This window comes from Phoca vitulina, unplaced genomic scaffold (genome assembly GCF_004348235.1).
Source record: "Phoca vitulina isolate PV1807 unplaced genomic scaffold, GSC_HSeal_1.0 scaffold104, whole genome shotgun sequence".
NCBI lineage: Eukaryota > Metazoa > Chordata > Mammalia > Carnivora > Phocidae > Phoca > Phoca vitulina.
In genome coordinates, this window is record NW_022589807.1 from 1,253,321 (window position 1) to 1,266,707 (window position 13,387).

General features: G+C 50.8%; 1 protein-coding gene across 3 annotated transcripts in view; it reads left to right on the plus strand.

The window, feature by feature from the left end:
• Window positions 1–13,163, plus strand: part of FAM120A (family with sequence similarity 120A) — a 91,520-nt gene extending 78,357 nt beyond the window's left edge. The window contains exons 14-18 of one of the 3 annotated variants that reach the window (XM_032397777.1): window positions 1,392–1,575; window positions 2,108–2,245; window positions 4,476–4,617; window positions 5,036–5,132; window positions 11,258–13,163. In XM_032397777.1, the coding sequence (XP_032253668.1) occupies window positions 1,392–1,575; window positions 2,108–2,245; window positions 4,476–4,617; window positions 5,036–5,132; window positions 11,258–11,569 (873 nt within the window). In that variant the 3' untranslated portion in view covers window positions 11,570–13,163. The remainder of the gene's footprint in view (window positions 1–1,391; window positions 1,576–2,107; window positions 2,246–4,475; window positions 4,618–5,035; window positions 5,133–11,257) is intronic. The other 2 variants (XM_032397778.1, XM_032397779.1) reach the window with 2 other exon arrangements.
• Window positions 13,164–13,387: the final 224 nt, after the last annotated feature.

Genomic DNA, 13,387 nt, shown 5'->3' on the forward strand with positions numbered 1-13,387 from the left:
CCAGCCCCGCGTGTGCGTGAGTGACCGTGCAGGCCGCGGGCGCCGAGCTCCGGATGTAGAGGCGGCGTGCTGTACCCACCTGAGCACTCAGTCACCGGACGCTGAACCTTGCTCCTGCGGGTCGTACGGGGCTGGGTTTCTACCGGCCTCTGGCCACATCTCTGTCACAGCTCCATACGCTGCCTTGTTTGTGTGTGTTTCTGTTGCCAGACGTCTCGATGGACATATATTGCTCACTCACATTGTCCTCGCGGCCGCAGCACTCTAACAGCCTGAACAGTGCACGTGACACACGGGCTTTCTCCACAAGGCACATCCCACAGCCTGGCACTTAGGGACACGAGCCGGCACGCAGCACGATGCTCGGGCCCATTTCAAACAGCAGAATCACCCACAGAAACACAGAAACGTGGCACTAAGTAGACGGTGTAAAATCTGAAACAGGATGGCAGAGCCCTGGTGGCACCTCCCACCTCACCCTGCTCTGCACGGGTCTGCGGATCGCCACGAGAAGGTCACGAGCACTGATTCGGGGTTACAGATACATTTCAGCAGTAGGTGAATCCACAGACGGGGAACTCATGGATAAGGAGGGATCATGCTTGTGTGAAATCCTGGTTTAAGCATAAGGTGAAGTCGGCCGTCAGGTGATCTTGTCCCGTTGCACGAAAGAGGCTCACGTTTGCTTCAGGCTTCTAACTACGTATTCTCCCTGAGCCACCGTGGCTCCCAAGTCAGCCTCAGTCTAAAGACAGATTCATGGGGTGCGCAGGTTTTCAGAGCCTCGGATCAAGAATTGGGGTTGCTGTATGTCTTTATGTATTTATTAACAAAAGACACTCCAGGCGAATGTTGTAGGTGTTTTTTCACGGTGAATTTGACGCACACGAGCAGTGTTGGGCGCGTTTGTGTGGGTGACGTTACCCTCTGCGATGTGACCCCCTCGGGCAGCTTCCTGTCCCACCCCAGCGCGGCCACTGTGTCTCAGTGTGCTCGGTATCATGCGCAGCACACGCCGGCCTGAGCGCCAGTCCGTGGGCGCTGTCTGTGCTGCAGCGTGACCTGTCTGGACTCAGCCGCTGGTTTCCAGAACCAAAACACTTTCAATGAAGAACTCCTGTAGTAAATGGTTTTTGCCTGGAAATAAGCCAAGAAAGCCGGGGTTTAAGTTGATGTTTGTCTGGGATCGAGGTCATGGGAGCGAGAGGGATCTGTTCATTGCGTTTTCAGTCTTGCTTGCCTTCCGTACGAAGTGTGGCTACGCAGACCGTGACTTGTGGGAAGTATGCAGACGTGTCCTGGCAGTTGGCGTGTCTCACTCTGTCCTGTCCGTTCCAATTCAAGTGAAGCCTTGTGAGCCACGTTTTCACGTGCCGGCACTTGACTTGCAGGCCGAGCAAGCTGCCAAGGTGGAAAAGATGCGGCAGAGCATCCTGGAAGGGCTGAACCTCTCCCGGCAGAGCCACCCACTTCCCTTCCCGCCGCCTGCGGCGCTGCCTTTCTACCCTGCCTCCGTGTACCCCCGGCACTTCGGGCCCGTCCCCCCGGCTCAGGGCCGAGGGCGGGGCTTTGCAGGTGAGTGTGCAGGCGCTTCCGGGAGGGCCCGGCGGTGTGGGGGGACAGGCGCACATGCCATGTGCACCACGTGTAGCCCCGTGGTGGTCCATGTCTTGCTGTGCTGGGAACTGGTAATTAATCGTCAGGCTTATGATGAAGTTTGCAGCACCAGCTTTTCAGGAGAGACCAGCGCAGACTCGACTCCCGAAGCCGTGATGAGGAGGGGAGAGAGGGAAATACAACCTGCTACAGAGATCAGGTGTTAGGGTTGGTCGGCTCATGTCTGGGGTGCCAGAGGAGTCCTCTCTGCCAAGGCCGCCCTCCCCTCCCCCCCCCTCCCCCCCCAGCCAGTGGCTGAGCCCCTGTGGTTGACAGTTCAGAGTTATTCCAGTGCTGGTGCGGGGGGCTGGGAGACCCCCCTTCCTGGCAGCTGATGGTGTGGGAGCAGCAGCTGAAGGAGACGGGGTCGCTCTGCCCAGAAGTCCACCGGCGGCTCCCCCCGAACCTGCTCCTCATGGCTTCTCCGTCTCTCTCCACCCGGGTCCCACAGGAGTCTGTGGCTTTGGAGGCCCCTATGGGGAGACTGTAGCGACAGGCGCTTACCGTGCCTTCCGAGTGGCAACGGCAGCGGGGCACTGCGGAGCCTTCTCCGGCGGTGACAGCAGCAGGACTAGCAAGTCGCAGGGTGGTAATTATGCCATGCCTTCTCCTAGAGCTTCGCTGCCCCGCCTGGCCCCCCTCTGCTGTCCCGGCCCGGCACCGCATCCTTTCCGCTAGGCCCGCTCCAGCCCCCTCCACCCCCAGGTCTCTGCCTTGCAGCGGGGCCATCGGGTGTCCACGTGGCCCTGTGCGCCCGGCCCCAGCATCGCCTCCTGTCCTGGGACAGGCTGCCTGACGGTGCCCGTTGGTGGGCTGCTCCCCGGCGAGAGAGGACGAGCTGGTGTAGAAGGTTCCGAGGCCGTAGCAGAACTCCTGGCACAAAAACTTTCCACAGACTGTTTCATAGGAAACATTTTTAAAGAAAGTTCTAATACCACATATATAAATGAGTTTATTTTAAATTCCCTTTGCTTCTCTTCTTGTATGTGTTAGTCTTACAAGAGAGAAAAAAGTCTTTTAACATTTAGTTTTGAAATAACGTCTTGTGATTTTGCTGTAATTAGAGCTTGTGACTCGTAGCTTTGTCACATGTCCTATATTTTGGGACTGCAGAGTTAGACCCGGCCATCCCATCCACATTACAGGGCTCTTCAGATACATTTTTGAGTAACTTTAGGACAGGCAAGTCTTCCTCTCCTGCCCAGGAATGTTTTTCCAGCTCAGCTCCTTGGGGCTGGAGGGAGAGCTCTTCTGGAGCAGAAAAGACTCGCAGGCCAGCGCAGCGCCCCCTACCCCCCCACAGGGCTCTGGGGCCATTTCTCCCCCTCACCGGCCCCGCATGCCCCTCTCCTGCCTCCCACCGGCGCTTTTCTTCCTGCCCACGCCATGCAACGTGCAGTGACTTGTGCTCTCTGCTTCACCATTGGCTTCAGCTCCGTGCACCCCTTGTCTGGACACTCATGTCAGTGTGCAGTTGGGATACAACTCTGGGTGGGCTGGTGGCTGTGGACACTGTGGGGTCAGAAGTAGTTTCTTGAGGGGCGCCTGGGTGGCTCAGTCGGTTAAGCGACTGCCTTCAGCTCAGGTCATGATCCTGGAGTCCCGGGATCAAGCCCCACATCGGGCTCCCTGCTTAGCGGGGAGTCTGCTTCTCCCTCTGACCCTCCTCCCTCTCATGCTCTCTCTCTCTCATTCGCTCTCTCTCAAATAAATAAAATCTTAAAAAAAAAAAGTAGTTGTTTCTTGGGCTGAAGTGGCAAGAGGAACCTGTTTCATAACTTCCCCCAAATTGTGTCTGGAGCTCAGCTCTGCATTGTCTAGTGGAGTAACCGTCGGCCACCGTGGCTCTTGAGCACTTGACCTGGGCTCGTCCAAGCTGAGCTGGGCCCTAAACACAATATACACATCCAATTTTAGACCTAACATAGAAAAAAGAAAACAAAATATCTAATTAGTACTTTTTATATTGATTACACATTGAAATAATACTATTTGGGATATATTGGGTCAAATAAAACATTATCAAAACCTATTTGATCTGTTTTTGTATTTTTTCAGTGTGGCTGTTAGGAATGTGAGGCTTGTCGTAGATCTGCCTGTGGGGCAGTGCTGTGTGGCAGCTAACTGTCATGTCGAACACCTGGATGATGGAGAGTGTGTTAGAACCCATTCCATCTGCCAGGAAATAAGCAGCCTGAGGTTCTGTTCTGTTTGGTTTTTATCAGAAGTTCTGCTGTCAGTTAGTTGAGAATTTTCTTAGTTTAGTCAGAAAACCTTAGAAAATGCAGGCTGTATGTAGCTAATAGAAGTTAATGAATACAGTGGATGTTTGTGACCCCACGTGAAGGAATTCTAATTTAACAATACAGTGAGAAATAACAGCCACGTTTACTGGTTAACTTCTGTAATGTTTGGTGAAGGCAGGAGACTTGGAAGCAGTTACGGGAAGAGAAAACATTGAGTTTGCAGGTGTCCACCTTGGTGGTGAAGGGGGTTCCTGAGCACCCAGTGGCAGCACTTTGTTGAACCTATTTCAGGCTAAAAGCCTTGCACAGTTGCATTTGTAGCTTGTTTCAATTGCCATGAGTTCTATGAATAGCCAACATGTTTGCTTACTCTCAGGTGTATTTTTAACAACAGTTAAAACCATTAAAATCAAATGATGTGCACATAGATACTTTACGTAATAAATAAGTCTTCACAAAACAAGGGAAGGGGGTTTTATATGAAACGTAAACCACAATTGAAAAGAAGTTGCTTGCTTGTTTTTGCTATTTTTAATTCTGTGATTGTCAAGATCTGTTCTGTTTTTTCTGCAGGAATCCAGCCGATACCTTCTCAGGGAGGGAAGCTAGAGATAGCAGGGACTGTGGTCGGCCACTGGGCTGGGAGCAGACGGGGCCGCGGGAGCCGCGGGCCCTTCCCCCTACAGGTGGTTTCTGTTGGAGGACCAGCGAGAGGGTAGGTTCTGAAAACGTGTTTGTATTAATAAGAAAACAGCCTCTTCTTTCAGTTATGACTGTACTAGGAACATTTTTATATCATTAGATACATTCTTTGATGTCACTGTTTGTGGTTACAAAGGATTCCATTATATGTAGTATTATGTAGTTGTTTTAACCATTATTAAATAATTATCCACACATTATTCAATTAACCGTTTTTCAATATTCAAAAAAAGTAACATTTTTGAAGTGTATTGTTTTTCAAATTGAATGCACTGGATATGGACCAAAACAATAAGATTGATTTCTTGGAATGTTGGGATAAACCCGTGCTGTGGCACAAGTCTACCGCGTGAGATGGACGTCATTTTAAATGTCTTAGCTGTCTCAGCAGATTCAAGCCTGTGTGCTTCTGTCCTCTTTTATCCATTCAGGCGTCCAAGGGGAGTTATTTCCACCCCGGTGATCAGAACGTTTGGAAGAGGTGGACGGTACTACGGCAGAGGCTATAAAAACCAGGGTGTGATTCAGGTAATCCGCAGCTCGGGGCGGTGGCGCACCCCGAGGGCCCGGTCTCGCGGGCTAGTCCTTCGGTGCCTGGGTCTAGACGGGGAGTGCTGGGGTGTTTCTGTCGCTGTCGAGTGTGCATCTAACACAGTGGTGGCGCGAGGCGTGACCCCTCAGCCCAGTTGGGCCGCCGTTGTCATCGGTGCCGAAGAGTATGGTCTCCTGGTCACAGCTGCACGGGGGATGTTCCAGGGCTGTCAGTGGCGTTTATGTTCTAAAACATTATTTAGGTAAATAGCAGTTAGGGTTTAAGAAGAAAACTGAAATCTTTTTCTTCTCCTGGACCATCTTGGCTGGCTTGTGAGGGGACAGAGTCATGTACATGTCTCCGTGAAAAGAGCTGGAGTTTCGTCCCGCTTTGGCTGTTACCACTTCAGAACCTGGATCCTGATGAATTTCCCCTTGAGAAGGATCTTTTAGAAATGCCAGTCAGTCTACTTCTTGAGTTACAACATTTAATCAAAGTGTGCATTTCTGTCCATGCTGCAACGTGCAAACCTCAGGACTCCTGGGACTCACATACTAATAACCCACGCACGGAAATTTAATTGGCCAAGAGAAACTAAAATGCCTGCCTTTACCAGCTGACCTCAGCATCTTAAAAACTTCTGTTTTGTTTGTTTTAAGATTTTTATTGTAGAGAGAGAGTGAGTCGGGGGGAGGGGCAGAGGGAGAGAGAATCTCAAGCAGACTCCCCGCTGAGCGTGGAGCCCGATGTGGGGCTGGATCTCAGGACCCATGAGATCGTGACCTGAGCTGAAACCAAGAGTCAGACACTCAACCAACTGAGCCACCAGGCGCCCCAGAAACTTCTGTTTTGATGAAATCTAGCGAGTCAGGTACAAAGGCAGCCCCCTCCCTAGAAGCAGGGCCCAGTCTGCAGTGCAGCATCCCCCGGGGTGGGGGGTGGGCTCTGCTCACTTTGGCCCCCCAGCCCCACCCCGACCTCCCTCTGCTTTCAGAAACGCCCCTCTGAGCGGAAGGCACTCAGCCTCTGAATCAGGTTGACGAGAGGGAGGGGAAGCCGCCCTTGCTGTGCTCCAGCCCAGAGCCTGTCCTGTGCAGAAGCCCGCGTGCTGCTGCCGGCCCTGCTGGCTACGGGGCCTTTGTATAAAACACAGACACCAGAGCCACACAGGACAGCTGTGTGCCGTAGCTTCTTCCTTGTCTCCGTGGGGTGCCCATGTTCTTCAGAGTCCCTGGATCCGCTGGCTTCCCTCCCTCCCTGCTTGTTTCCTTCACTTTGTTGGAGGACGGATGACGCGGTGTGTCACCCACAGACTTCCTGCGTCTGGCCGCGTGTGTGCTGAGGGGGCGGCCCCCGTGACCCGGCCTCTGTCTTGCGTCCTGGGAGTGGGTCTGTCCCGGTGCCAAGGCTGAGGTGGACCTGTGTGCTTCTGTCGGGCTACGTGTCTGCGTGTCAGGACCTGTTGTCAAGACGTGCCGCTGACCGGATCCACGCAGTCACCGGAAACTGCAGAAGGAAGACATTCTTGTTCCATCGTTTCTTTTTTTGTTATTACTGGGGTATTTTTATAAAGAGAAGCTTCTTCCCCTCGCCTCCTGTTTGGTACCTGAGTATGACAGCCCTTGCAGGACAGACCCTTGCCCACCCTGGCGTGGGCCCTCGTGTGGCGTCTGGTCTGCGGCAGCTTCCTTTGCAGGTATCGCCTGGCCCAGCAGAACCACCACATTTCTCTGAGTTCCTTGGGCTCTTTAGTGGGAAATGGCATTTCAAGACCACAGTCTGGGTGCCCGTGGACCCCGATGCCATGGGGTCGGTTACTGTTCCTCGTGCTCTGTGTGCACACGCCTGGACATGCAGTCCTGTTTCTTTGTGCAGAAACACACACATGACATGCGTGCTTTTTATTGCGTTTTTTTTAAGATACAATCCTCATGAATTCACACTCCTGTTTATAATTTAAACCAAGGGCTTTTACTGTCACAGGACTTCTGTTGAATCTCTTCCTTTCCTCACACCGAATCACTGTTTCTGGACTTTTCCTGTGACCGGGGCTAGAGGAAGTACGTGAACTCGAATGTACCGTGCGCACACAGACACGCGTGTGTATGCCGCTGCTTTTCTTCGGTGAAATACCTCAGGGGTTTATATGGACTCTTCTAATTCAAATTTAAGACTTTGGAAATTTGACCTAAACTTTACTGTTGGTATCTATGTGTCTCTTCTTCCACCGCGAGAACCCGGGCATGATTGAGTTAGAGTGCCCCCGGACTTGTCATTGGCTTTGTCCCAGCTGCACGCACAGTGGCTCCGTCCCCTGGCGCTCGCGTTTCTGATGGTAGCTGTGCTGTCACCGATCGCGTTGTCCCGGCACACAGCCTTGACCTGCTGCCCCACCGCGGCCTATCTCCTCGGCTTCTGTGGAAGCGTGTCCTCTGTCCGCCAGCGCTGTCCCTCGAGGCTCTCCTCAGCACACTTCACAGGGAGGGCCCAGTGGAAACGAGGGCACGTTTGAAAGCACTTTGCTTTCCTAACAATCAAAAGCGGTGGTTCTTACCTCCCCTTCAGGTGTCTCATGCACGTTCTGTCATTTTCTTCTGTCATAAAGCTTTACGTCAAAGACTAATAATAAAAGAATTGTGTTTCCCTTGGAAGTCATTTGGGGTTTTGGCCCAAATGCCCAAATTGTTTTTGTTTCTCTGCCAAGGTTTAGTGATGCACCCCGCTGCTGGTCGTTCTGGGTTGGTGCTCTCAGCACACAACGTGCTCTTTCTAAACGCAGTTTCAGATCTTGTCTTACCTCAGAAAGTTTTCTTGGATTACTGGTTTTTCATTTCTCTTGTTTTTCCTTCCTGGCTTTCATCTCTGGCATTCCTGTGGAGCTCGTCCCGTGTCTGTTGTCGGTGTTTGGCATGTTCTCCGCTCCCTGGAGGTCTTCTTTTGAGACAGAACTCACCTGCTTCAGGTGGACAGTGCAGTCTGTTCTTACTGTCATGCAGCAACCCTGCTAATTCCCGAACATTCACCACCCCAAGAAGAAAGCCCTTACTCAGGAGCAGCCACGTCCCAGCCCCTGGCAGCCACGGATCTGCTTTCCGTGGCTGTGCTCTGTGTGCGTGTCCCGGAAGGGCACTGTTGCAGCGCCAGCACGTCGCTCCGTTTGTTGCTGCGTGACGCTCCACCGGGGGACGGGGCACATCTTGTGTATCCATTTCTCAGCTGATGGACATTTAGGCTGTTTTCACTGTTTTGGCTGTTATGAGTAATGCTGCTGTGAGCATCTGTGTATAGGTTCGGGTTTTCCCCCGCGTTATTGAGATGTCAGCGGTATAAAGCATGGTATTAGTCCCAGGCGTACGTACTGCAGAGTGATCGCCACAGTAAGTCTAGTTAACCTGCATCACCTCGAATAGTTACAAAAACGTATTTTCTTGTGATGAGAACTTTTGGTATCTCTCTTAGCAGCTTTCAGATACGCACTATTGTTCACTACAGCCTTTGCCTTCAGGTGTTTGCATGGACAGACGTCCCATTCCTCTGGGGGTGATTCCTGGGACCTGTGGGCATTCTGCATTCATGCACTTGAGGAACGGCCAGACTCTCTGCGGCGGCTGCAGTTTTCCCTTCCCGCTAGCCGCGCACGAGGGTCTGCGTTTCTCCGTGCCCTCGCCAGCGCCACTTACTGTCCATACTTGAGTTTAGCTGTCTGGCTGGGTATCTCATTGTGGTTTGACTTGCATTTCCGATTTTAAGCTTTTCTTCCTTTTTGCCATCTTCGTGTATTACGATGTTCACTTGCTGTTGTGTTTCCCTAGTTGGGTCTTCGTTTCCGGCGCCGTCGTTGTTTCTGTTTTGGACCTCCCCTCCGTCTCCCACCTCCCCTCCGGGCTTTCTTGGTCTGCTCCGTGCTGCTCCTCTGGGTCGGGTGCTGGAGCCGAGGCACGGCGGCCCGCAGGGGTGCGGTTCCTTCCCTGGTGTTCTTACGCTGTGTTCTGACGGCTCCACCTCGGTGCTTCCTGTTGCTCGTTTTTAGGTGGCATCAGTGTTCTTGCCCCTTGAGAAGCAGATAGTGAAGGGCAGCTGGCCTGCGAGCGTCTGTGGCCCGTCTGTCTTGTTGGTGTTGCAGCCGCCCGGGAGGGTCGAGTGTCAGCGGGTGGAGGAAGCAGTGCCGCCCTGTGCTCGGGGTGCCCTTCGGGGGGGGGCATGTAGTGGCCAAGGCTTATGGGAAGACTTGGCTGTAGAAAGAGGGCACGTCTGTTTCTGAACAGGTGCAGTCAGCACGCCTGCTCCCTCCGCTGGCATCGTCTGTACCTGCCCCCGTGGTCTCCAGACAGTGACTGTGGGGAGCCCCCAGCCAGCCGGCCCCCGCCGCCGGCCCTGGCGACCCTGCTGCACGTGTCTCTCTAGTGGAAGGGGGCTTTTCCCTCAGAGAGTGAGGGCTCGGAGGTTGGAAAGCTTTGATGTTACCTTTTTCCCCGCTTTGCCCTCTTATACTTTTGTATTAATTATTTTTCTTAAGGTTCCAACAAAATGACAGTAGTATTGACTTGTGGAAAAGCTCACATTCGTATTTCTGAACTCTAAAGTGAGAAGACCCATGGGAATGGAGCCCAGAGGGGAACCAACCCAGGAACCACCAGCATGCGAGATGGCGTGCCGGAGGCGAGGGCGACGGGCACCTCCAGCCCCACTTGGCTGAGCAGGGAGGGCCTTTTTTTCAACCAGGCAGACACCCTGGTTTTCAGAGTAGGGAAGACTGGAGACCAGACACGCTGCCGTCTTGGGTCGAAAGGGAAGGAATGCAGAGCTGGGAGATCTGTAAGCAGTTTTCGGGTTCTGGGTCTCAGTTTCTTCACTGAAAGATGACCATTTGAAGGCAAAGACCATTAAGGTTTTCTTCGGCAGTGTGTCTGCCTCTGACAGCGGTTCTCAGCCCTGGTGATGTCGCCCCCCTGAGGGCCATTGGCTTATTTGGGGGACATTGTTGATCAGCACAGCTCAACCTGCAGGTGCTTCTGGCTTCTAATGGGCAGAGGCCAGTGATGCCCACCACTCTGTAGCACACAAGACAGCCCATGGCAGAACGATCAGGTCCAAGATGTCACGGTGCCAGGCTGAGAAACCCATGGTATAAGATGTAAGCACCTGGAAGATCTCGGGCTGTCTTCCTTGTCTTTCAGGACATGAGCTGAATCACTCTAAAAGTTCATATTTTTCCAGAATTACTTTTAAATCTGTTAAGAGGAGCAGAGAGACCCGTTCAGAAGAGATAAGTCACAAACATATGTGGCGATTATCAGCTTAGACTTATTTCTTGTTGGGTTGTTCAGAGAGGACTTAGGTTTGCCTCCATTTCCCAGTAGAAATGGGCCTCCCACAGACCGTGACAGGCAGACGTGTTAGTTGGTGAACATTTGGGGGAGTCGTAGTCTGAAATTTCAGACAGGATTTATTGAGGGGCGGTGTTAAGGTAGAACTGGTACTGCCCAGAAGGATGAGGTAGAGCTCAAGTGGGCCTCTCCGGCATGGCCAGGATATTAGCTACAGAGAAGTGGAGGGAAGGGGTCCCAGGATGAACCTGCTGAGACAAGCTCCTGCCAGTGGCAGGTCAGTCAGAAATAAGACAGAGTTTATTAGAGTGTAGACTATAGAGGCACAGACTAGAGAGAGTGTGGAGTGTAGACAGTGTAGACTGTCGAGGATGTGCGCACACGAGAGTGTGTAGAGCGTGCGGACTGCTGCGTGAGGTACAGACCAGAGTGGGCAGGTGTGTGTGCTCTGCAGGTGCTAGAGAACGTAGGCTCGGGTATGGAGTACATAGAGCATGCAGACTATGAACCTGTACAGTGTGCGGACTGTGTAGACAGACTGCGGAGAACATAGACTGGAGTGTATGGAGAGAAGGGGAGAGAGAGTGCGCAGGTGCACAGGGAGCGTAGAGAGGACGGGCTGTCCAGCCCACGGAGTACGTAAGGGCAGCGAGCACACACCGTGAAGAGCACACCCGTGCCGTGCATTCCGCTGTTGAATCTGAGGCAGGCGGTGTCAGGCCTTGGTAGGCATTCCTTCTCTCCCACTGTTCATCAAAGCTGCTTTATTGCTTGTTGTCCTTGATTTTGACCAGGGCAAGCCTCCTTATGCTGCTTCAGCGGAAGAAGTGGCCAAAGAACTGAAGTCAAGATCCGGGGAACCCAAGTCGTCCGCCGTGTCTTCAGATGGGTCCCTGGCTGAAAACGGAGCGGTGGCTGAGGAGAAGCCTGCTGCCCAGATGAACGGGAGCGCAGGCGACGCCAGGGCCCCCAGCCACTCGGAAAGTGCCTTGAACAATGACTCTAAGACGTGCAATACAAATCCTCACTTAAATGCACTAAGTACAGACAGTGCTTGCCGCAGAGCTGATGCTCTGGAGGCTGCTGTCTTAAAGAAAGAAGAGTAAACTTATTTTTTATAGAGGGTGAAGGATGCTGGAAGGGTAGGATTCAGGAATATCTGGAGAGAAAGAGAGCCTACAGTTATGTACATTTTTTCCTTTCCGTAAGAGAAAAATGAGGACTTTGGAAATTCGGATCCCTCTTTGATATCAGAGATTTAAACAACACATTTTTAGTTTTAACCAGTTGTAGTCAAAATGCTACAATAAAACAAAAAGAGAGAAAGAAAATGAAGAGCATTTGACTCCCACACTTAAAATGAAGTACACACACAGTTTAAACTGGTTATGACAAAAGCCTATAGTTGTGTTTCTTGAACTATAAAGAAAACAAATTCTGGCAGTCTTTAAGTATATATAGCTTAAATATCATTTTTAGCATTTGGCACCATATGTATGCCATTATCTTTGATTTTGCATTACTGTTCACAAGAAAGCTTTGTCTAAGGCTTTGATTTTATGATTATGAAAGAAATAAGGCACACCACGGTTTTTCTTTCTTACTTAAATCTCATCACTGTTGATGTGGTTCTTTTGTGTTAAAAAAAAAAGTGCAACTATCAAAACTAAAAAATTATAGAGTAATATTGCCGTTCTGCTGATTTTAAATATGCAGTACATCATACTTACTTTACAAGCAAGTTAAATGGAGATAAAGTTGAAATCATAGAAGATGCAAATGACCTTTCAAAATCAACACAATGTGTTCTGAAACTTTTCGTGACTTAATACCATGCATCTGTGATCAATGAACTATGTGGTTTTGATCGGACGTAGACCATTAGTGCTACTACTTGAGCTAACCTTCTGCATGGTTCATAATTTTTAAAGTGTGTAGTTAATATTATGCATGTTATTGTCCTTCCATTCTTACCAGTATGTGCCCATTTGCAAAACAAAATGCTAATAATCAGTAATAGTCCTATAAAAGATGTTAACTCTGTTTAGTCATTGACTGATCTTGCTCTAACCTTAAAATTTTGTGATTATTGACCTCTGTTGCATTTATTCTAAAAACCCCCCAAAAATTATCTAGCTGTTTCAAATATCAACATTACCCTGGTGTATTCACTGCTGTATGCATTATTGTTCTTTGTTGCTGTTTTATGCCTTCATATTAGCAAAATATGAAATTCTGTGAAAAACAAAAAAAAAAAATCCCTTTGATCTTAAAAAAAAACAAAAAAAAAACAACCTCCCCTTCTGTAGCAGGAAACAAATTGCTTGTTCTTGAGAACTTTCCCATCAAGAATTTAGTAGAAGCAGGTATACTTATATCATTTTGATGTTTTTGTTACTGTTTCCAAACAATGTACTTTGAAATCAGAATCACTTCTTATTCGTTTTCATATAATTCTCCTGATGCTCTTCATCACACATTAGTGATCAGAAATGAGATGTAATTCCCCAATCCCTGCCCGCGAGACCTGAGTAGGATCTTACTGTAAGTTGAAGGGAGTTCTGCCCTAACTCATGGATTGTGCAAGAATGAACTGCTGTTGGGTCTGACTGATTGTAGGTGGGTTGTGGAGTGCTGTACCGAAGGCTATTGAATGCAACTTACAATGCTTAATAAAAATCTTTATTCTTTTAGTATAAACACGGCGTGGCTTCCAGATTGCGCCGGGACCGCGACGGGGGCGCCCGGGGTGGGGGCGCAAGCCCCGCCGACGACACACACACCGGGCCGGTCCTCGGACCGCAGACTGGGGGCGCCCGGGGGCTCGGGGTGGGGTGGGGGTCCGAGCCCCGCTGACGACACACACCCCGGGGCCGGTGGGTGGGGGTCCGAGCCCCGCCGACGACACACACCCCGGGCCGGTT